This window comes from Bombina bombina, chromosome 7 (assembly GCF_027579735.1).
Source record: "Bombina bombina isolate aBomBom1 chromosome 7, aBomBom1.pri, whole genome shotgun sequence".
NCBI lineage: Eukaryota > Metazoa > Chordata > Amphibia > Anura > Bombinatoridae > Bombina > Bombina bombina.
Window position 1 is genome coordinate 34,067,702 of NC_069505.1, and position 23,500 is coordinate 34,091,201.

Here is a 23,500-nt window from a genome sequence, read left to right on the forward strand (position 1 = left end):
ACACAAAACCCAAACATTTTCTTTCTAGTAGTCTAATTGTGCTTGCCACCCTATCTTCACCATGATTTACTCCTTGATGTCTGTGGGTTGTTTTTTTTATTGTTTGTTTGTGTGTGTGTTCAGTTGTGTGTGTGTACTGCTTTAACACTATAACTATATATTTGTGATCCCATAAAGATAATCAATGCTACTTGTTTTAATTGTCTCTAGTACACTACTGTAACTGTATATGTATGTGTGTTCCAGATTCACTGTGGTGTTTGCCAGTCATGAAAGCACACCTGTAATTTATTGTACCGCATATAAAGGGATTTATGTTTTGTTTTCTGAGGATGACCATTTGCACACAAATAATAATGGTAATGGTGGTAACTTAAAGGGGCACATTTTTATTGAAGAAGTACACTGCGTGCACTGCACTTTTTACTCTACTACAGTTTGATGCCATATTGCCAATACAATTGCCATTTAGTGTTTACTGTTCTATAAATACTGTTGTTGTCTGCTGTGATCACTTTGCCACACGAGGAAGAGTGTCCTTTTTTGAGCTAATAAAATTTTAAAAAAAAGGAGTTCTTTTGACTGCTTGAATTTTTTTGCTGAAAAATTTAAATCATGGTCATAATTAGGGAACTAATCGTGATGCATCGTAGAATCGAATCGTTGACATGATAATCGTAATCGACTCGTGAGACCAGTGAAGATGCGCACCCCTATTGGGAACCGGGGGTTTTGGACACCTGCACCTCCATATCTTTGCCAGGCTGTAACTCCGGTCCCCAGTGACGGATCGTGCTGCTTTTTGGACTGTGGAAGTGCCGCTGCTCCCCCGATAACAACCTGAAACCGCCACCTCTTTATTACTGGGACTCTATAAGACAATGGACACTATGGAGGGCGCCAGCCTGTCTGGAGGGGCGGGAATGGCGCGAGATCTGGGGGCCTGATAAGGCCACTTATCAAGATCAGTTTGTGTATAAAGGTAGTGTGTTTTCCACAATAAAGTTGTTCTTAGTGTTTCACCTGAATGCTACATAGCGGCATGTTCCAGGTATAGGAAGGTCCTTTGGCGGAGCTACCCATTCAGGGTAGCCGGAGTCCATCACAGAGGGGCATTGGGATTACAATAGGGGGCGTTAATAGGGGTAAAAGGGGCATTAGGATTACCATAGGGGCGCTAATAGTGGTAAGAGGGGCATTGGGATTACAATAGGGGGCACTAATAGGTGTAAGAGGGGCATTGGGATTACAATAGGGGGCGCTAATAGGTGTAAAAGGGGCATTGGGATTACAATAGAAGGCGCTAATAGGTGTAAGAGGGGCATTGGGATTACCATAGGGGCGCTAATAGTGGTAAGAGGGGCATTGGGATTACAATAGGGGGCGCTAATAGGTGTAAGAGGGGCACTGGGATTACCATAGGGGGCACTAATAGTGGTAAAAGGGGCATTGGGATTACAATAGGGGGCGCTAATAGGTGTAAATGGGGCACTGGGATTACCATGGGGGGAGCTAATAGTGGTAAAAGGGGCATTGGGATTACCATAGGGGGCGCTAATAGGTGTAAGAAGGGCATTGGGATTACCATAGGGGGCACTAATAGGTGTAAGAGGGGCATTGGGATTACCATGGGGGCGCTAATAGGTGTAAGAGGGGCATTGGGATTACCATAGGGGGCACTAATAGGTGTAAGAGGGGCATTGGGATTACCATATGGGGCACTAATAGTTGTAAGAGGGGCATTGGGATTACCATGGGGGCGCTAATAGGTGTAAGAGGGGCATTGGGATTACCATGGGGGCGCTAATAGGTGTAAGAGGGGCATTGGGATTACCATGGGGGCACTAATAGGTGTAAGAGGGGCATTGGGATTACCAAGGGGGCGCTAATAGGTGTAAGAGGGGCATTGGCACTACCATAGGGGCGCTAATAGTGGTAAGAGGGGCACTGGGATTACCATAGGGGGCGCTAATAGGCGTAAGAGGGGCACTGGGATAACCATATGGGGCGCTAATAGGTGTAAGAGGGGCATTGGGATTACCATAGGGTAATAGGTGTAAGAGGGGCACTGGGATTACCATGGGGCGCTAATAGGTGTAAGAGGGGCACTGGGATTACCATAGGGGCGCTAATGGGCATGAGGGTCAATGGGATTACCATGGGGGGCACTAATAGGTGTAAGAGGGGCATTGGGATTACCATGGGGGGCTAATAGGGGTAACAGGGGCACTGGGATTACCATAGGGGGCACTAATAGGTGTAAGAGGGGCACTGGGATTACCATAGGGGGCGCTAATAGGTGTAAGAGGGGCACTGGGATTACCATAGGGGCACTAATAGGTGTAAGAGGGGCACTGGGATTACCATAGGGGGCGCTAATAGGTGTAAGAGGGGCACTGGGATTACCATATGGGGCGCTAATAGGTATAAAAGGGGCACTGTGATTACCATAGGGGCGCTAATAGGTGTAAGAGGGGCATTGGGATTACCATATGGGGCACTAATAGGTGTAAGAGGGGCATTGGGATTACCATGGGGGCGCTAATAGGTGTAAGAGGGGCATTGGGATTACCATAGGGGCGCTAATAGGTGTAAGAGGGGCACTGGGATTACCATAGGGGGCGCTAATAGGTGTAAGAGGGGCACTGGGATTACCATATGGGGCGCTAATAGGTATAAGAGGGGCACTGTGATTACCATAGGGGCGCTAATAGGTGTAAGAGGGGCACTGGGATTACCATAGAGGCGCTAATAGGTGTAAGAGGGGCATTGGGATTACCATGGGGGCGCTAATAGGGGTAACAGGGGCACTGGGATTACCATAGGGGGCACTAATAGGTGTAAGAGGGGCACTGGGATTACCATAGGGGGCGCTAATAGGTGTAAGAGGGGCACTGGGATTACCATAGGGGCGCTAATAGGTGTAAGAGGGGCACTGGGATTACCATAGGGGCACTAATAGGTGTAAGAGGGGCACTGGGATTACCATAGGGGGCGCTAATAGGTGTAAGAGGGGCACTGGGATTACCATATGGGGCGCTAATAGGTGTAAGAGGGGCATTGGGATTACCAAGGGGGCGCTAATAGGTGTAAGAAGGGCATTGGCACTACCATAGGGGCGCTAATAGTGGTAAGAGGGGCACTGGGATAACCATATGGGGCGCTAATAGGTGTAAGAGGGGCACTGTGATTACCATAGGGGCGCTAATAGGTATAAGAGGGGCACTGTGATTACCATAGGGGCGCTAATAGGTGTAAGAGGGGCACTGGGATTACCATAGGGGCGCTAATAGGTGTAAGAGGGGCACTGTGATTACCATAGGGGCGCTAATAGGTATAAGAGGGGCACTGTGATTACCATAGGGGGCACTAATAGGTATAAGAGGGGCACTGGGATTACCATATGGGGCGCTAATAGGTGTAAGAGGGGCACTGGGATTACCATAGGGGCACTAATAGGTATAAGAGGGGCACTGGGATTACCATAGGGGGCACTAATAGGTGTAAGTGGGGCACTGGGATTACCATAGGGGCAATAATAGGTGTAAGAGGGGCACTGGGATTACCATAGGGGCACTAATAGGTGCACGAGGGGCACTGGGATTACCATAGGGGGCACTAATAGGTATAAGAGGGGCACTGGGATTACCATAGGGGGCACTAATAGGTGTAAAAGGGGCACTGTGATTACCATAGGGGCGCTAATAGGTGTAAGAGTGGCACTGGGATTACCATAGGGGCGCTAATAGGTGTAAGAGGGGCACTGGGATTACCATAGGGGCGCTAATAGGTGTAAGAGGGGCACTGGGATTACCATAGGGGCGCTAATAGGCGTAAAAGGGGCACTGGGATTACCATAGGGGGCGCTAATAGGCGTAAGAGGGGCACTGGGATTACCATAGGGGGCGCTAATAGGCATAAGAGGGGCATTGGGATTACCATGGGGGCGCTAATAGGTGTAAGAGGGTCATTGGGATAACTATGGGGGCGCTAATAGGTGTAAGAGGGGCATAGGGATTACCATTAGGGGCACTAATAGGTGTAAAGGGGCATTGGGATTACCATGGGGGGCGCTAATAGGGGTAAGAGGGGCACTGGGATTACCATGGGGGGAGCTAATAGGTGTAAGAGGGGCATTGGGATTACTATGGGGCGCTAATAGGTGTAAGAGGGGCATTGGGATTACCATGGGGGGCTAATAGGGGTAAAAGGGGCACTGGGATTACCATTGGGGGCGCTAATAGGGGTAAAAGGAGCATTGTGATTACCATTGGGGGCACTAATAGGTGTAAGAGGGGCACTGGGATTACCATAGGGGCACTAATAGGTGTAAAAGGGGCATTGGGATTACCATGGGGGGCGCTAATAGGGGTAAGAGGGGCACTGGGATTACCATGGGGGGCACTAATAGGTGTAAGAGGGGCATTGGGATTACCATGGGGGGCTAATAGGGGTAAAAGGGGCACTGGGATTACCATTGGGGGCGCTAATAGGGGTAAAAGGAGCATTGGGATTACCATTGGGGGCACTAATAGGTGTAAGAGGGGCACTAATAGGTGTAAGAGGGGCACTGGGATTACCATAGGGGCACTAATAGGTATAAGAGGGGCACTGGGATTACCATAGGGGGCACTAATAGGTGTAAATGGGGCACTGGGATTACCATAGGGGCAATAATAGGTGTAAGAGGGGAACTGGGATTACCATATGGGGCACTAATAGGTGTAAGAGGGGCACTGGTATTACCATTGGGGGAGCTAATAGGTTTAAGAGGGTTTTCAGTTTTAAAACTCTTATACATTTGCTAGAACAGTAGGTGGCAGCAGTGTTTCTTGTCATGTACTGCTCTAGAAAATGTGCACACTGCCTATCTAGATATCTCTTCTGAATATGAGGAGAACAAAGTAAATTGAATAATAGAAGTACGTTGAAAACTTTTAGAAAATTGTATTCTCTGTCTGAATCATGAAAGCAAAATGTTGAGTTTCATGTACCTTTAACTGCACACAATGTCCGGTTATGCAGTAGCAGGAGACTCAGCAATGGCCGGTTATGCAGTAGCAGGAGACACAGCAATGGCCGGTTATGCAGTAGCAGGAGACACAGCAATGGCCGGTTATGCAGTAGCAGGAGACACAGCAATGGCCGGTTATGCAGTAGCAGGAGACACAGCAATGGCCGGTTATGCAGTAGCAGGAGACACAGCAATGGCCGGTTATGCAGTAGCAGGAGACACAGCAATGGCCGGTTATGCAGTAGCAGGAGACACAGAAATGGCCGGTTATGCATTAGGAGGAGACACAGCAATGGCCGGTTATGCATTAGCAGGAGACACAGCAATGGCCGGTTGTGCAGTAGCAGGAGACACAGCAATGGCCGGTTGTGCTAATCTGAGAAGCTTTGTACACAGTCAAGCATCTGAGGTTTTTAAGTCTGTTGTCATCAGCCATAAATCTGATGCTGAACTAAATAATACTTTAGTGAGTAGAAAATACTTTCTATAGAGTTGATTTATTGGTGCTCCGGATCTGTGTGCATATAACTGTTTCATGTGACAGCCATTAGCTAATCACAGACTCATATACGTATACACTGTGATCTCTTGCACATGCTCAGTAGTAACTGGTGCCTCATACAGTGTGCATATAACTGTATCATGTGACAGCCATCAGCTAATCACTGACTGATATACGTATACACTGATCTCTTGCACATGCTCAGTAGTAACCGGTGCCTCATACAGTGCGCATATAACTGTATCATGTAACAGCCATCAGCTAATCACTGACTGATATACGTATACTCTGTGATTTCTTGCACATGCGCAGAAGGAGCTAGTGCCTCAATGGAGAGACGGAGACGCAACGGAGCACACATATCACTCACTGCCTAGGGAGAGACAGAGACGCAACTGAGCACACATATCACTCGCTGCCTAGGGAGAGACGGAGATGCGACTGCGCACACATATCTCTCAGTACCTAGGGAGAGACGGAGATGCGACTGCGCACACATATCTCTCAGTACCTAGGGAGGGACGGAGATGCGACTGCACACACATCTCTCAGTGCCTAGGGAGGGACGTAGATGAGACTGCGCACACATATCGATCACTGCCTAGGGAGAGACGGAGATGAGACTGAGCACACATATCACTCACTGCCTAGGGAGAGACAGAGATGAGACTGCGCACACATATCACTCACTGCCTAGGGAGAGACAGAGATGAGACTGAGCACACATATCACTCACTGCCTAGGGAGAGACGGAGATGAGACTGAGCACACATCACTCACTGCCTAGGGAGAGACGGAGATGCGACTGAGCACACATATCACTCACTGCCTAGGGAGGGACGGAGATGCGACTGAGCACACATATCACTCACTGCCTAGGGAGAGACGGAGATGAGACTGCGCACACATATCACTCACTGCCTAGGGAGAGACAGAGATAAGACTGAGCACACATATCACTCACTGCCTAGGGAGAGACAGAGATGAGACTGAGCACACATATCACTCACTGCCTAGGGAGAGACGGAGATGAGACTGAGCACACATATCACTCACTGCCTAGGGAGAGACGGAGATGAGACTGAGCACACATATCACTCACTGCCTAGGGAGAGACAGAGATGAGACTGAGCACACATATCACTCACTGCCTAGGGAGAGACAGAGATGAGACTGAGCACACATATCACTCACTGCCTAGGGAGAGACGGAGATGAGACTGCGCACACATATCACTCACTGCCTAGGGAGAGACGGAGATGAGACTGAGCACACATATCACTCACTGCCTAGGGAGAGACGGAGATGAGACTGCGCACACATATCACTCACTGCCTAGGGAGAGACGGAGATGAGACTGAGCACACATATCACTCACTGCCTAGGGAGAGACGGAGATAAGACTGAGCACACATATCACTCACTGCCTAGGGAGAGACAGAGATGAGACTGCGCACACATATCACTCACTGCCTAGGGAGAGACGGAGATAAGACTGAGCACACATATCACTCACTGCCTAGGGAGAGACGGAGATGAGACTGCGCACACATATCACTCACTGCCTAGGGAGAGACAGAGATGAGACTGAGCACACATATCACTCACTGCCTAGGGAGAGACGGAGATGAGACTGCGCACACATATCACTCACTGCCTAGGGAGAGACGGAGATAAGACTGAGCACACATATCACTCACTGCCTAGGGAGAGACAGAGATGTGACTGCGCACACATATCACTCACTGCCTAGGGAGAGACAGAGATGAGACTGAGCACACATATCACTCACTGCCTAGGGAGAGACGGAGATGAGACTGCGCACACATATCACTCACTGCCTAGGGAGAGACAGAGATGAGACTGAGCACACATATCACTCACTGCCTAGGGAGAGACGGAGATGAGACTGCGCACACATATCACTCACTGCCTAGGGAGAGACAGAGATGAGACTGAGCACACATATCACTTACTGCCTAGGGAGAGACGGAGATGAGACTGAGCACACATATCACTCACATCCTAGGGAGAGACGGAGATGAGACTGAGCACACATATCACTCACTGCCTAGGGAGGGACGGAGATGAGACTGAGCACACATATCACTCACTGCCTAGGGAGAGACGGAGATGAGACTGCGCACACATATCACTCACTGCCTAGGGAGAGACGGAGATGAGACTGAGCACACATATCACTCACTGCCTAGGGAGAGACGGAGATGAGACTGAGCACACATATCACTCACTGCCTAGGGAGGGACGGAGATGAGACTGAGCACACATATCACTCACTGCCTAGGGAGGGACGGAGATGCGACTGAGCACACATATCACTCACTGCCTAGGGAGGGGCGGAGATGAGACTGAGCACACATATCACTTACTGCCTAGGGAGGGGCGGAGATGCGACTGAGCACACATATCACTCACTGCCTAGGGAGGGGCGGAGATGCGTCTGTGCATACAAATAACTCGCTGTATAGGAGATTGCACACTACAGACATATACACACACACACACATCACTTACAGTAAAGTGTAGACATAATTAAAGGGATGTTTTTAATGAGATACAATAAAATCACTGTGACAGTACAAATAACACAGTTGTGTGAGGTTATAGGATGGGCAATGCCAGGGGTCACATGACACACATTTATAGGGGTAATGACGGTATACTGACGAGGCACATCGTTATTAAAGGGATCCTGATGAGATATAATTTACTAAAGGGATAGAGGGACAGATAACAAGATCCTAATTAGATACATCGTCATTAAAGGGATCCTGATAACATACCGAGCCATTAAAGGAACCTTGATGACATACAAAGTAATTTAAAGGGATCCTGATGAAATATAATTACTCAAAAGTTCATAGAATATGGTTTAAAGGGACAGAAGAAAAAACTATTGGATCCTGGTGAGATAAAGAATCATTAGAGGGATCCCAGTAAGTAGGAGATAATGAGATGGGTCATTGATGATATATTGTCAGTAAAGGGATCCTTAGATGGGTAATTTAATGTGTAAATTGATGGACAATTAAAGGGATATATATCATTGAAAAGATGCAGATGGTTTGGGCTCATAAGATGAACAATAAAAGGGATCATTGGGCTACAATTAGGGATCAACAACAGACATTTCAATATATAAGGGGCACACATTTAAAGGGATGATATAATGATTAAAGGCATAGTAAACCCAATTTTTTTTCTTTAAAGTGAAGGTCCATTTTGATGAATTAGTGCCTGGTTTTTAATAAACCTATTAAAAACAAGGGCACTTTAATTCATCAAAATTTACATTTTACTGTTTTCTTCAAAAACATACTTTTTAATCCTGGCAGCTGCTCCAGCGATTCTCCCAGCTGTCGGAAGCCTCTGCAGACGTCAGAAATGACGAATCAGGCTTCCTCCAATCACAGCTTCCCCCGTGGGAGTCTTAGCCTGATGCAACGCTGTCATTAGAGGAAGCCGGGTTTGTCATTTTGGACCCGCGAAGACAGCTTGCGATGGGCGGAGGAAGTGCTGGAGCGGCTGCCAGGATTAAAAAAGTTACGTTTTTGAAGAAAACAGTGAAATGTCAGTTTTGATGAATTAAAGTGCCCTTGTTTTTAATAGGATTATTAAAAACTGGGCACTAATTCATCAAAATGGACCTTCACTTTAATGATTCAGATAGAACAGCAATTTTAAGCTACTTTCTAATTTACTCCTATTATCAATTTTTCTTTGTTCTCTTGCTATCTTTATTTAAAAAGCAGGAATGTAAAGCTTACAAGCAAGCCCATTTTTGATTCAGAACATGTGTTATGCTTGCTTATTGGTTTGCTAAATGTAGCCACCAATAAGCAAGCGCTATCTAGGGTGCTGAACCTAAAATGGGCCGGCTCCTAAAATTCATATTCCTGATTTTTAAATAAAGATAGCAAGAGAACAAAGAAAATTGATAATAGGGGTAAATTAGAAAGTTGCTTAAACTTGCTGCTCTATTTGAATCATTAAAGAAAAAAAAATATGTGGGTTTAGTACCCCTTGATGATTGGACAAAATAACAATAAAGCCACTAATGAGATAAGACAATAAAAGTGGAACAGGGCAGGCAGTTAAAGGGAACCAAGATTATGTATAATGACATTAAAGGGACCCTAAGCTACATAGACAATAAAGGGACAATGGTAATTGGGCAAAATTACAATAAAGGACCCTTAATGAGATATAGAGAGATTAAAGGGACACAATGCAGACTATTAAAAGAAACCATGAGGCATAATGACATTAAGGGCCCCTGATGTCCTGACAATAAAGGACCCCACTTCAGGGACCACACATTCCCAACTCACTCACCTTTTCTTGCAGCAGGAACCATGCGATTAGACCAGACTTCCGGGTTACTCGCTCATTCTAACCATTGAATTTCTCTCCAGCCAATCAGTGCTCCCGGTACTTGGCTCCGCCCACTAAAACGAATGACGGGTCTACGCGCCAATTGTGAGACAGAGAAGCGCACGCCCCCCTCAGCAGCAACCAATCGGCGGACCCGGTTTAACAGCGTGCTTTCGGAGGTCAGTAGCGAGTGAAGGTCGCAGCATTCTCGGCTCAGGTTAGCAGGAGACACCGCGGCTTGCGGAAGGTAGGTAGGCCGCAGCGAGATATCGCTGGTATTATACCGGTCACTGACCGCTCCTCTCTCCCCCAGACATGTCTAAGGCTTCCCGGGCTGCAAAAAATGTGAAGAAGGCGGATGTCACTGGAGTTATCCGGGCGTTGGTAAGGGCCGGGCAGGCGGCTCCGGGGCCCCCTTTGGGCCCTATCCTGGGTCAGGTAAGTACTTGTACCTTGGGAGCTCAGGTACCACAGGCTTGTGGCTGATCCATAGGGACACATTGCTCATTGGCTGATGAGGACACCTCCCATAGCTCTATTAGTGCACAGGTTTCCGGTCACCAGTATGTAAATGTTTCCCATCTGTATGCAACAGCTCACTTTACTGGCCCTTCATATGGTTAGGTAGGGGAGAAGCCAGTACCCACACTGATGTGGCGACTGACTGACTGACTGGCACCCTCACTGATGTGGCGACTGACTGGCACCCTCACTGATGTGGCGACTGACTGGCACGCTCACTGATGTGGCGACTGACTGGCACGCTCACTGATGTGGCGACTGACTGGCACGCTCACTGATGTGGCGACTGACTGGCACGCTCACTGATGTGGCGACTGACTGGCACTCACACCTGGTGGGGGCACACCTGCTGACTGACTGGGGCTGGTGGTCGCACACCTGCTGACCGACTGACTGGGGCTGGGGGTCGCACACCTGCTGACTGACTGACTGGGGCTGGGGGTCGCACACCTGCTGACTGACTGGGGCTGGGGGTCGCACACCTGCTGACTGACTGACTGGGGCTGGGGGTCGCACACCGACTGACTGACTGGGGCTGGGGGGCGCACACCTGCTGACTGACGGCTGGGGGGCGTACACCGTCTGACTGACTGACTGGGGCTGGGGGGCGTACACCGTCTGACTGGTGGGCGCACACCTACTGACTGACTGGGGCTGGGGGGCGTACACCGTCTGACTGGTGGGCGCACACCTGCTGACTGACTGACTGGGGCTGGTGGGCGCACACCTGCTGACTGACTGACTTGGGCTGGTGGGCGCACACCTGCTGACTGGGGCTGGTGGGCGCACACCTGCTGACTGACTGACTGGGGCTGGTGGGCGCACACCTGCTGACTGACTGACTGGGGCTGGTGGGCGCACACCTGCTGACTGACTGACTGGGGCTGGTGGGCGCACACCTGCTGACTGACTGACTGGGACTGGGGGGCGTACACCGTCTGACTGGTGGGCGCACACCTGCTGACTGACTGACTGGGGCTGGTGGGCGCACACCTGCTGACTGACTGACTGGGGCTGGTGGGCGCACACCTGCTGACTGACTGACTGGGGCTGGTGGGCGCACACCTGCTGACTGACTGACTGGGGCTGGGGGGCGCACACCTGACTGGGGGCGCACATCTGCTGACTGGGACTGGGGGGCGCACACCTTCTGACTGGGGGCGCACACCTTCTGACTGGGGGCGCACATCTGCTGACTGGGGCTGGTGCGCGCACATCTGCTGACTGGGGCTGGTGCGCGCACACCTGCTGACTGACTGACTGACTGGGGCTGGTGGGCGCACACCGTCTGACTGGGGGGCGCACACCGTCTGACTGGGGCTGGTGCACGCACACCGTCTGACTGACTGACTGACTGGGGCTGGGGGGCGCACACCTTCTGACTGGGGGCGCACATCTGCTGACTGGGGCTGGTGCACGCACACCTGCTGACTGACTGACTGACTGGGGCTGGTGGAGGCTCACCTGCTGACTGACTGACTGGGGCTGGTGGAGGCTCACCTGCTGACTGACTGACTGGGGCTGGGGGCGCACACCTTCTGACTGGGGGCGCACACCGGCTGACTGACTGGGGCTGGTGGGTGCACACCGGCTGACTGACTGGGGCTGGTGGGTGCACACCGGCTGACTGACTGGGGCTGGTGGGTGCACACCGGCTGACTGACTGGGGCTGGTGGGCACACCGTAAATGACACAATTGGGGCTTTTACTCTCTTGCTCACTTACTGACTGGGGACCACAAGCACGTGTCTGATAACTGACTTATTATGGTCTTTTATATCTGAATATTGTTTTTCTGTTCTCACCCTATGCTCTATTTTTTTTTCTCTCTTCCTGTCTCGTTGTGCTGCACCAGCGGGGAATCCCTATTGGACAGTTTTGTAAAGAGTTTAATGAAAAGACCAAAGACATCAAAGAAGGAATTCCTCTGCCTGTAAAAATAGCAGTCAAGGTGAGATCTCCTTAGGCGTAATACGCACTGTTACCTGTCATTCTCGCATCTCATGGACTCCTAATGCGCAGACTGTCCCGTATTACTGTCACTGAACTGCTGACTAAATAACTAATTTGTGACTGGAACTGCCTTGTTTGTCTGTCTTTTCCCATCCGTCTCACTGGCGCCATGTTTCTTATGATTCTCTGCTAGTTTGTCTCACTGGCGCCATGTTTCTTATGGTTCTCGTCTCACTGGCGCCATGTTTCTTATGATTCTCTGCTAGTTTGTCTCACTGGCGCCATGTTTCTTATGATTCTCTGCTAGTTTGTCTCACTGGCGCCATGTTTCTTATGGTTCTCTGCTAGTTTGTCTCACTGGCGCCATGTTTCTTATGGTTCTCTGCTAGTTTGTCTCACTGGCGCAATGTTTATTATGGTTCTCTGCTAGTTTGTCTCACTGGCGCCATGTTTCTTATGGTTCTCGTCTCACTGGCGCCATGTTTCTTATGGTTCTCTGCTAGTTTGTCTCACTGGCGCCATGTTTCTTATGGTTCTCGTCTCACTGGCGCCATGTTTCTTATGGTTCTCTGCTGGTTTGTCTCACTGGCGCCATGTTTCTTATGGTTCTCTGCTGGTTTGTCTCACTGGCGCCATGTTTCTTATGGTTCTCTGCTGGTTTGTCTCACTGGCGCCATGTTTCTTATGGTTCTCTGCTGGTTTGTCTCACTGGCGCCATGTTTCTTATGGTTCTCTGCTGGTTTGTCTCACTGGCGCCATGTTTCTTATTTTTATAAGGAGACATATAGTTTGAAGAAAAAAAAAAAATCTCAGTAATATGAAGAGAAAGCATTATGTATCTGCATCTATAAGTAACATTCTTATGTCATTTGTACAAGTACAGGAATGAAAGATTGCGCTATATATCACACAATAACTTATTTATTTTTCAGTTGCACAAGGGACAGTCAACGCCAAGATTTTTATTGTTTAAAAAGATAGATAATCCCTTTTTTTTTTTTTTTTCCCATTCCCCAGTTTTGCATAACCAACACTGGAGAGAGCACAATGTTAACAATATGTATTGCATGAACTAGCAGTCTCCTGTTGAGAAAATCTAATAAAAAAGCTGCACAAATCCACGGGAGAGAGCACAATGTTAACGATATGTATCGCATGAACTAGCAGTCTCCTGTTGAGAAAAGCTAATAAAAAAGCATGTGATAAGAGGCTGTCTCTAGTGGCTTAGAAACAGGCAGAACAGGTTAAATGTTATAAAGTATATTAATATAACAATGTTCCTTGTGCAAAGCTGGGGAATGGTTAATAAAGGCGTTATCTATCTTTTTAAACAATACAAATTTTGCTGTTGACTGTCCCTTTAATGCTAATTTCCTACAAAGTAATATATATCCAGTCCTTAAATAATATCCTCTAAATAAGAATTGTGTATAAAACTAAATACAAGTTTCTTTCTTATCTCAAACTCTATTCAGTGTCTCCTTTTTTTCCCCCCTTTTTATTTCCTCCCTCCACGAAAAAAAAAAAAAAAAATGGAAAGAAAGAAAAAGAACAAAAATGTTAATTTCTCCTCTTCTCCCTGCGCCCTCCCCCGGATACTCAGGAATTGACATTTCCGTCTGGTGAAGAAACTTAATATTATGCTCAGAAATAATTTTCACATCCTATTGTTCAGTTATTAATTCATTATGGAACCTCATTTAATGTAGGTACCTTTTTTTTATTTAAAATTTCTGAGAATAAGAGCTCTACGACCAGAATCGCTACATTAATAAATAAGGGATAGGAAAGAGAAAAAGTAAACTTGTATGATTCAGACAGAGCGAGTCATTTTAAAACACTTTTAAATTTACTTCTATTTTCAAAAGTGCTTTGTTCTCTTGGTATCCATTGTTGAAAAAGAATATGCACATATACTTCACTAGTGTGAGCTAGCTGCTGATTGGTGCCTGCACACATTTTGTCTCTTGTGATTGGCTAACTAGACGTGTTCAGTTAGCTGCCAGTAGTGCAATGCCGTTCCTTCAGCAAAGGATAACAAGAGAATGAAGCAAATTTGATAATAAAAGTTGTTTAAAATTGCATGTTTAGTTAATGAGCCAAACTGTGTTCCCTTGACCAAGAAAACAATATCAGAGCAGCTGGTTTAAAGTTAATTTCTAAACTGTTCTTCAACCAATAACAAACCTTATACCTAATTTTCTTTAATTTTTTTGACAACTATTGAAAGAATAAATATTTGTATTCACATCTTTTGCAGCATTATATATCCATATTTCTCCATTTAGCCATAAGATATGGACTTAGATAAGATAATATAATCTTAAAAGGGACCGTCAACACCAGAATTTTTGTTGTTTAATAAGTTAATCTCTTTATTACCCATTCCCCAGTTTTGCATACCCAACACGGTTATAATAATATACTTTTTACCTCTGTCATTACCTTATATCTAAGCCTTTGCAGACTGCACCTTATCTCAGTTCTTTTTAGAGACTTGCATTTTAACCAATCAGTGCTGACTCCTAGGTAACCTCACGTGCATCAGCTCAATGTTATCTTTATGACACACATGAACTAACACCCTCTAGTGGGGAAAACTGTCAAAATGCATTCACATAAGAGGCGGCCTTCAAGGTCTAAGAAATTAGCATGTGAACATACCTAGGTTTTGCTTTCAACTAAGAATACCAAGAGAACAAAGCAAAATTGGTGATAACAGTAAATTGGAAAGTTGCTTAAAATTACATGTCCTATCTGAGTCATGACAGTTTATTTTGGACTTGACTGTCCCTTTTTATATGAGAATTTCTCCACGTCTATAACAACATAGCTTTTGTCTGTTCTTTTTTTCCTTTTTAATTTTATAATCTGGCTTGTTATCTGAATTTGAGGGAACATTATGTTCCATTTTTGCGTCATATTTTTTTATATGAGAGTTTGTATGGTGATTGTTTAAAATATTATACCAAGGTGCAATTTTATGATTTCCTTTCTTATAACCAGTCATTAGGTTTTGAAGTTTGCAACAATCCTCTATTTCACTATTTAATATTTAGTGATGTACCAAAATTTCTAACTTGTAATAGGAAAGCTTCCCAGCAATAATGCAGCAGGTGTGCCAGTGCAGACTGAGGTTTTCTGCCAGAACCTCACAAAAATACTAAAGATATAGAATGTCGACATCGCCTTACTCTTAAAACAATTCCTCTGTTCGGACAAGATGAAATACATGCAACGTTTTGGGCCTTTCATCCCTTGATCATGCATGATTAAGGGCTGAAAGTACCGAAACGTTGCATGTATTTCATCTTGTCCTAATAAAGGAATTGTTTTAAGAGTAAGGTGCTGTGTACATTCTATATCTCTTGAAACATTTGTAACTAGGAGAAAAGCAAAAAAATGTTTATTGCAACATTTAAAATTTATTTTAAAGTGATCAAAAATGTGAATACAATTATTTTGAATGTCTACACTTAGATAAATCTCAAACCATTTTGCTGCGAACTTCTAAATATTTTTGAATAACAAGCTTCTTTAAATTCTGGGTTGCCTATTATTGTAAATATCTAGAATAAGATGCTTTTGCTTTTAATTTGTCACATATGCTAGCAGAGGTAGGTTTATTTTATTTGGGTGCTTATTGTACTGAACATGAGCTATTGCCTGAACAGAGTAAGGTTTAATTATATTAGTCTCCATTTCCAACACCATCACCAAGATTCCAAGTTTTGCGGTAACAGGGGTGCGTTGCTAACGAGCATTTTTTTTCTCACCGCTCACTTAAGACAACGCTGGTATTACAGGTTTCTTTAAACCTGGCGTTAGCCGCAAAAAGGTGAGCGTAGAGCAAAATTTAGCTCCACAGCTCACCTCAATACCAGCGTTGCTTACGGTAGCGATGAGCTGGCTAAACGTGCTTGTGCACTATTTGCCCATAGGAATCAATGGAGCAGAATCGACTGAAAAAACCTAACACCTCCTAACGCAGCCCCATTGATTCCTATGGGGAAACAAAAGTTATGTCTACACCTAACACCCTAACATGAACCCGAGTCTAAACACCCCTAATATTACACTTATTAACCCCTAATCTGCCGCCCCCGACATCGTCGCCACCTACATTATATTATTAACCCCTAATCTGCCGCTCCGGACACTGCCACCACCTACATTATAGTTATTAACCCCTAATCTGCCCCCCCCCACGTCGCCGCAACCTACCTACCTACAATTATTAACCCCTAATCTTCTGCCCCCATTGTCGCTGCTACTATATTAAATTTATTAACCCCTAAACCTAACACCCCCCCTAACTTAAATATAATTTAAATAAAACAAAATAAAGTTAATACAATTAAATAAATGAATCCTTTTTAAAACTAAATACTTACCTGTAAAATAAACCCTAAGCTAGCTACAATATAACTAATAGTTACATTTGATTGCATCAGCCAATAGGATTTTTTTCTACCTTAATTCCGATTGGCTGATAGAATCCTATCAGCCAATCGGAATTCAAGGGATGCCATCTTGGATGACGTCATTTAAAGGAACCTTCATTCGTCGGGAGTCGTCAGAAGAAGAGGATGCTCCGCGTTGGCTGGCTTCAAGATGAACCCGCTCCGGATGGATAAAGATAGAAGATGCCGCCTGGATGAAGACTTCTGCCCATCTGGAGGTCCTCTTCTGCCCAGATCGGATGAAGACTTCTGCCCCTTTGGAGGACCACTTGTGCCCGGCTGGGTGAAGACGGCTCAAGGTAGGGTGATCTTCAAGGGGGTAGTGTTAGGTTTTATTAAAGGGGGATTGGGTGGGTTTTAGAGTAGGGTTGGGTGTGTGAGTGGGGGGTTTTAATGTTGGGGGGGTATTGTCTTTTTTTTTTTTTACAGATAAAAGAGCTGATTACTTTGGGCAATGCCCCGCAAAAAGCCCTTTTAAGGGCTATTTGCAATTTAGTATAGGGTAGGGAATTTTATTATTTTGGGGGGCATTTTTATTTTATTAGGGGGATTAGATTAGGTGTAATTAGTTTAAAAATCTTGTAATTATTTTTTTATTTTCTGTAATTTAGTGTTTTTTTTGTACTTTAGTTTATTTAATTTAATTGTAGTTAGTTTAGGTAATTTAATTATAGTGTAGTGTTAGGTGTAATTGTAACTTAGGTTAGGTTTTATTTTACAGGTAAATTTGTCTTTATTTTAACTAGGAAGTTATTAAATAGTTAATAACTATTTAATAACTATTGTACCTAGTTAAAATAAATACAAAGTTGCCTGTAAAATAAAAATAAAACCTAAGCTAGATACAATGTAACTATTAGTTATATTGTAGCTATATTAGGGTTTATTTTATCGGTAAGTATTTAGTTTTAAATAGGAATAATTTATTTAATTGTAGTAATTTTATTTTGTTTTATTTAAATTATATTTAAGTTAGGGGGGTGTTAGGGTTAGGTTTAGACTTAGGTTTAGGGGTTAATAAATTTAATATAGTAGCGGCGACGTTGAGGGCGGCAGATTAGGGGTTAATAAATGTAGGTAGTTGTCGGCGATGTTAGGGACGGCAGATTAGGGGTTAAAAACTTTAAGTGTTTCCGATGTGGGGGGGACTCGGTTTAGAGGTTAATAGGTAGTTTATGGGTGTTAGTGTACTTTTTAGCATTTTAGTTAAGAGTTTTATGTTACGCCGTTAGACCATAAAACTCTTAACTACTGACTTTTAAATGTGGTAGGAGTCTTGAGAGGAGAGGGTCTACCGCTCTCTTCTTCCAAGACTCGTAATACTGGCGTTAGGAAAATCCCATTAAAAATATAGGATACGCAATTTACGTAAGGGGATTTGCGGTAAGCTCGAGTCGCGGAAGAAAAGTGAGCAGTACACCTGTACCTGCCAGACTCGTAATACCAGCGGGTGTTAAAAAGCAGCGTTGGGACCTCTCAACGCTGCTTTTTAAGGCTAACGCAAGACTCGTAATCTATCCGCATGTTTCTTATGTCTCTGCTACTTTGTCTCATTGGCGTCCTGTTTCTTATGCATCACTGCTAGTCCATCTCACTGGCGTCCGGTTTCTTATACGTCACTGCTAGTTCATCTCACTGGCGCACGGTTTCTTATGCTTCACTGCTAGTCCATCTCACTGGCGTCCTGTTTCTTATGCGTCACTGCTAGTCCATCTCACTGGCGTCCTGCTTCTTATGCGTCACTGCTAGTCCATCTCACTGGTGTCCTGTTTCTTATGCATCACTGCTAGTCCATCTCACTGGCGTCCTGTTTCTTATGCATCACTGCTAGTCCATCTCACTGGCGTCCGGTTTCTTATGCATCACTGCTAGTCCATCTCACTGGCGTCCGGTTTCTTATGCTTCACTGCTAGTCCATCTCACTGGCGTCCGGTTTCTTATACGTCACTGCTAGTCCATCTCACTGGCGTCCGGTTTCTTATACGTCACTGCTAGTCCATCTCACTGGCGTCCGGTTTCTTATACGTCACTGCTAGTCCATCTCACTGGCGCACGGTTTCTTATGCTTCACTGCTAATCCATCTCACTGGCGCACGGTTTCTTATGCTTCACTGCTAATCCATCTCACTGGCGTCCGGTTTCTTATGCTTCACTGCTAGTCCATCTCACTGGCGCACGGTTTCTTATGCGTCACTGCTAGTCCATCTCACTGGCGCACGGTTTCTTATGCGTCACTGCTAGTTCATCTCACTGGCGCACGGTTTCTTATGCTTCACTGCTAATCCATCTCACTGGCGCACGGTTTCTTATGCTTCACTGCTAATCCATCTCACTGGCGCACGGTTTCTTATGCTTCACTGCTAGTCCATCTCACTGGCGTCCGGTTTCTTATGCGTCACTGCTAGTCCATCTCACTGGCGTCCTGTTTCTTATACGTCACTGCTAGTCCATCTCACTGGCGTCCGGTTTCTTATACGTCACTGCTAGTCCATCTCACTGGCGTCCGGTTTCTTATACGTCACTGCTAGTCCATCTCACTGGCGTCCGGTTTCTTATACGTCACTGCTAGTCCATCTCACTGGCGCACGGTTTCTTATGCTTCACTTCTAATCCATCTCACTGGCGTCCTGTTTCTTATGCGTCACTGCTAGTCCATCTCACTGGCGTCCTGTTTCTTATGCTTCACTGCTAGTCCATCTCACTGGCGCACGGTTTCTTATGCTTCACTGCTAGTCCATCTCACTGGCGCACGGTTTCTTATGCGTCACTGCTAGTCCATCTCACTGGCGTCCTGTTTCTTATGCGTCACTGCTAGTCCATCTCACTGGCGTCCTGTTTCTTATGCGTCACTGCTAGTCTGTTACCTCTTCTTTTTATTTGTGTGTTTTTTTTTGTTTTTTTTTAACTGTATCCCCTGCTTAGTATTTGTGAAATGGATGGGGAAGGATAGGGGGACAGGGACAAGGGAAAAAATGAAAAAATCTGGGAACTGTTAACTGGTTTGATTTAAATTTGTTGCTATTTTGGGGAAATTTGTTCTATGTAATTTGTTTTATGTGTTGATTATTGTCTGTCTGTTTTTTTTCTTCTTCTTTTTGATGTATGTATTTGTTTAAATAAAGGAAAAGATTTAAATAAAAAAAAAAGAAAGAAAGCATAAAATAAAAACTGTATCCCCTGCTGTACATTTTATTCCTAATCAGATCTATAGTGAAGTGTTGAACATTGATGCAATGTGTCACAGTAACACGCAAATCCATGCTTAACAGGAAGTTCACGTTTTATACATCTGTAAATAAATTTGAAATAAATGCAGTTCATCTAATAGACTGTAATTTTCTAGTAAAATGACTGTAAGACAATTTAGATGGTGTTGCATAGTTTTATTAGAGATACAGAATCTAAGCCAAATATCAGCCACTAGGACATGACATGAAGCATTTTCAGTGCCTTTTTGCCGGCCGTTACAGTATAAACCTGATGTATCCTTGTTTAACCCATTAAAGAGTCATGCATCATTTGTTTTCATCTGACCTGGGTACCTATTCTAAAAGGCAGTTTTTAATCTCTTACTACAAATCGAGTGGGTCACCCTATCAAACCAAACCCCCTGCCCCATAGCCAGACGTATTTCTGCAAGGGCACCTGCCCTGGTCAGTCTGTGGCATCAGACAAGTAGTATATGTCTAGGGAAACTCTTGTAGGGTATCTGAAAAGCTTTCCCACAAGAAGAAAATACTGTCAGAAAGAAAAGGTAGCTGTAGTCATTAGAAGCTAATGAATTGCAAAGCGTGAGGAAATAACTTTATTGCTCACTGTCTAACAGCACAACACTCTGCAGTTATGTGTTACACCATGAAAGTGCATGATCTGTCGCCTCACCCTGTTTCCCTTTGTAGCCAGACCGAACGTACGAGATGAAGATCGGGCAGCCGCCTGTATCGTATTTCCTGAAATCTGCTGCTGGTATAGAAAAAGGAGCTGCACAGACAGGTGAGATGGGTATTTAACACCTTCCTGTTCACTAACGTGATCTGGGTCTTAAGGAGGAGGTGGTGTGCAATCCGGGGCCTGGGAAGAGGGGAAGGTGTGCAATAATTTTAGCCAATCAGTACTGACTCCTAAGTAACTCCACAGGAGTGAGCACAATGCTATCTATATGACTCACGTGAACTAATGCCGTCTAGCTGTTTTGCACAGGAGTTAGCACCATGTTATCTATATGGCACACATGAACTAGCAGTGCCTAACTGGGAAAACTATCAAAATGCACTGAGATAAGAGCTGGCATTCAAGGGCTTAGAACTTGGCATATGAGCCTACCTAGGTTTAGATTTCAACAAAGAATACCAAGAGAACAAAGCAAATTTGATGATAAAAGTACATTGGAAAGTTCTTTAAAATGACATGTCCTATCTGAATCATGAAAGTTTATTTTTAACTAGACTGTCCCTTTAAATGATGTATTTCTCCATTCTACTGTTGTAGTTAATTCCCTTTAAGATTGTCATTCCTGGTCATGAAATTGGGGGTGCAGTGATGCTGCTAACGTTTGGTACTTTTTTTTTATTTGTTTAGGGCATGAAGTAGCAGGTATGGTGACACTGAAACAGCTCTACGAAATAGCCCTGGTAAAGTCAAAGGATGACGCGTTTGTCTTAAGGGATATCTCCCTGCGGGAGGTTGTGAAGTGCATCATGGGAAGTGCTAAGTCATTGGGTATAAAGGTGGTGAAAGAGTAAGTGTCTAAACACATCTGACCCTGTTACTGTAGTGTAGGTCCCTCCCACTGCAGGGTGACACAGACAGAAGGGAGCTATAAGTCTGTCCCTCCCACCACAGGGTGACACAGACAGAAGGGAGCTATGAGTCTGCCCCTCCCACTGCAGGGTGACACAGACAGAAGGGAGCTATGAGTCTGTCCCTCCCACCGCAGGGTGACACAGACAGAAGGGAGCTATGAGTCTGTCCCTCTCACTGCAGGGTGACACAGACAGAAGGGAGCTATGAGTCTGTCCCTCCCACCGCAGGGTGACACAGACAGAAGGGAGTTATGAGTCTGTCCCTCCCACCACAGGGTGACGCAGACAGAGGGGAGCCATGAGTCTGTCCCTCCCACCACAGGGTGACACAGACAGAAGGGAGCCATGAGTCTGTCCCTCCCACCACAGGGTGACACAGACAGAAGGGAGCTATGAGTCTGTCCCTCCCACTGCAGGGTGACACAGACAGAAGGAAGCTATGAGTCTGTCCCTAAGCCATGAGTCTGTCCCTCCCACTGCAGGGTGACACAGACAGAAGGGAGCTATGAGTCTGTCCCTCCCACTGCAGTGTGACACAGACAGAAGGGAGCTATGAGTCTGTCCCTCCCACCGCAGGGTGACACAGACAGAAGGGAGCTATGAGTCTGTCCCTCCCACCGCAGGGTGACACAGACAGAAGGGAGCTATGAGTCTGTCCCTCCCACCACAGGGTGACACAGACAGAGGGGAGCCATGAGTCTGTCCCTCCCACCGCAGGGTGACACAGACAGAAGGGAGCCATGAGTCTGTCCCTCCCACTGTAGGGTGACACAGACAGAAGGGAGCCATGAGTCTGTCCCTCCCACTGCAGGGTGACACAGACAGAAGGGAGCCATGAGTCTGTCCCTCCCACTGCAGGGTGACACAGACAGAAGGGAGCCATGAGTCTGTCCCTCCCACTGCAGGGTGACACAGACAGAAGGGAGCCATGAGTCTGTCCCTCCCACTGCAGGGTGACACAGACAGAAGGGAGCCATGAGTCTGTCCCTCCCACCGCAGGGTGACACAGACAGAAGGGAGCTATGAGTCTGCCCCTCCCACCACAGGGTGATTTCCTTTTGCTTATACACCACTGTCCTGTTCTGTGTCCGCAGTCTATCTTCAGAGGAGTATGGGCGGTTTTTGGAGGAGAGGAGTCAGGCGCTACAAGCTATGGCTGAAGCACAATTAGCAGAAGCAGCAGCATCCTCGGCTAAGAAGAAATAAGATGATGCTCCAATGTGACCCACAATTTCCTTTGTTACTGTGCCTTGACTGTGTGCCGGGCATTAAGCTGTGACGCCCATTTGTGCTCTCACACTGCACATTACCGGATTCTGTTTTATAGACTCTAATAAAATTTGTTTTGTCTGTAATTTAAATCACTACTTTTGTTTCTGTTGCTGAGCTCTGGTCACATAACACAAAGAGAGTCACACAGTGTTGCTTTTTCTGTGATGTGGAGTAAGGATATCAGTGTAAGGCGTCACAGGACTCTTCTATATGACAAGGTTGCAGTACTCGGTGAAGTCACTGTGGGGCAGTGCTGAGCTGCTTATCCGTTCATGGATGGGAAGTTGGATAACATATTCACATGTGGTGCAAAGTATTTTATAGTAAACCAGTGTTATGTGTCTTAACTGTCAATGCAGCCCCATATCCACATCAGACCCCTGTCCTGCAGCCCCTCTATCAGTCACATACAGACATCAGACCTGAGATCAGACCCCTGTCCTGCAGCCCCTCTATCAGTCACATACAGACATCAGACCTGAGATCAGACCCCTGTCCTGCAGCCCCTCTATCAGTCACATACAGACATCAGACCTGAGATCAGACCCCTGTCCTGCAGCCCCTCTATCAGTCACAT

At 45.9% G+C, this 23,500-nt stretch overlaps 2 protein-coding genes across 3 annotated transcripts in view; one reads left to right on the top strand and one right to left on the bottom strand.

The window, feature by feature from the left end:
• DPP3 (dipeptidyl peptidase 3) overlaps positions 1-10,391 on the bottom strand; it is a gene marked incomplete in the record, with an annotated part of 131,182 nt that extends 120,791 nt beyond the window's left edge. The window contains 1 exon segment of the mRNA XM_053720021.1: positions 9,873-10,391. Within this exon segment, the coding sequence (XP_053575996.1) occupies positions 9,873-9,894 (22 nt within the window).
• On the top strand, positions 10,033-23,012 carry MRPL11 (mitochondrial ribosomal protein L11). Of its 2 annotated transcripts, none has more exons than XM_053720019.1 (6): positions 10,033-10,158; positions 10,225-10,349; positions 12,289-12,384; positions 20,749-20,842; positions 21,428-21,587; positions 22,746-23,012. In XM_053720019.1, exons 2-6 carry the CDS (start codon positions 10,227-10,229, stop codon positions 22,855-22,857), a joined length of 585 nt encoding a protein of 194 aa, XP_053575994.1. In that variant the 5' UTR covers positions 10,033-10,158; positions 10,225-10,226; the 3' UTR covers positions 22,858-23,012. The 2 variants fall into 2 exon arrangements, with proteins under 2 accessions (XP_053575994.1, XP_053575995.1); XM_053720020.1 differs by having other exon boundaries at positions 10,041-10,128.
• The last annotated feature ends 488 nt before the right edge of the window (positions 23,013-23,500 follow it).

What these genes read in the sequence shown, in the direction of transcription:
- MRPL11 (XM_053720019.1), top strand. Translation starts at nt 10,227, where the DNA reads ATGTCTAAGGCTTCCCGGGCTGCAAAAAATGTGAAGAAGGCGGATGTC. An exon ending in CTGTAAAAATAGCAGTCAAG is followed by an intron (nt 12,385 to 20,748) that starts GTGAGATCTCCT and finishes TTCCCTTTGTAG; the next exon opens with CCAGACCGAACGTACGAGAT. An exon ending in GGTATAAAGGTGGTGAAAGA is followed by an intron (nt 21,588 to 22,745) that starts GTAAGTGTCTAA and finishes CTGTGTCCGCAG; the next exon opens with TCTATCTTCAGAGGAGTATG.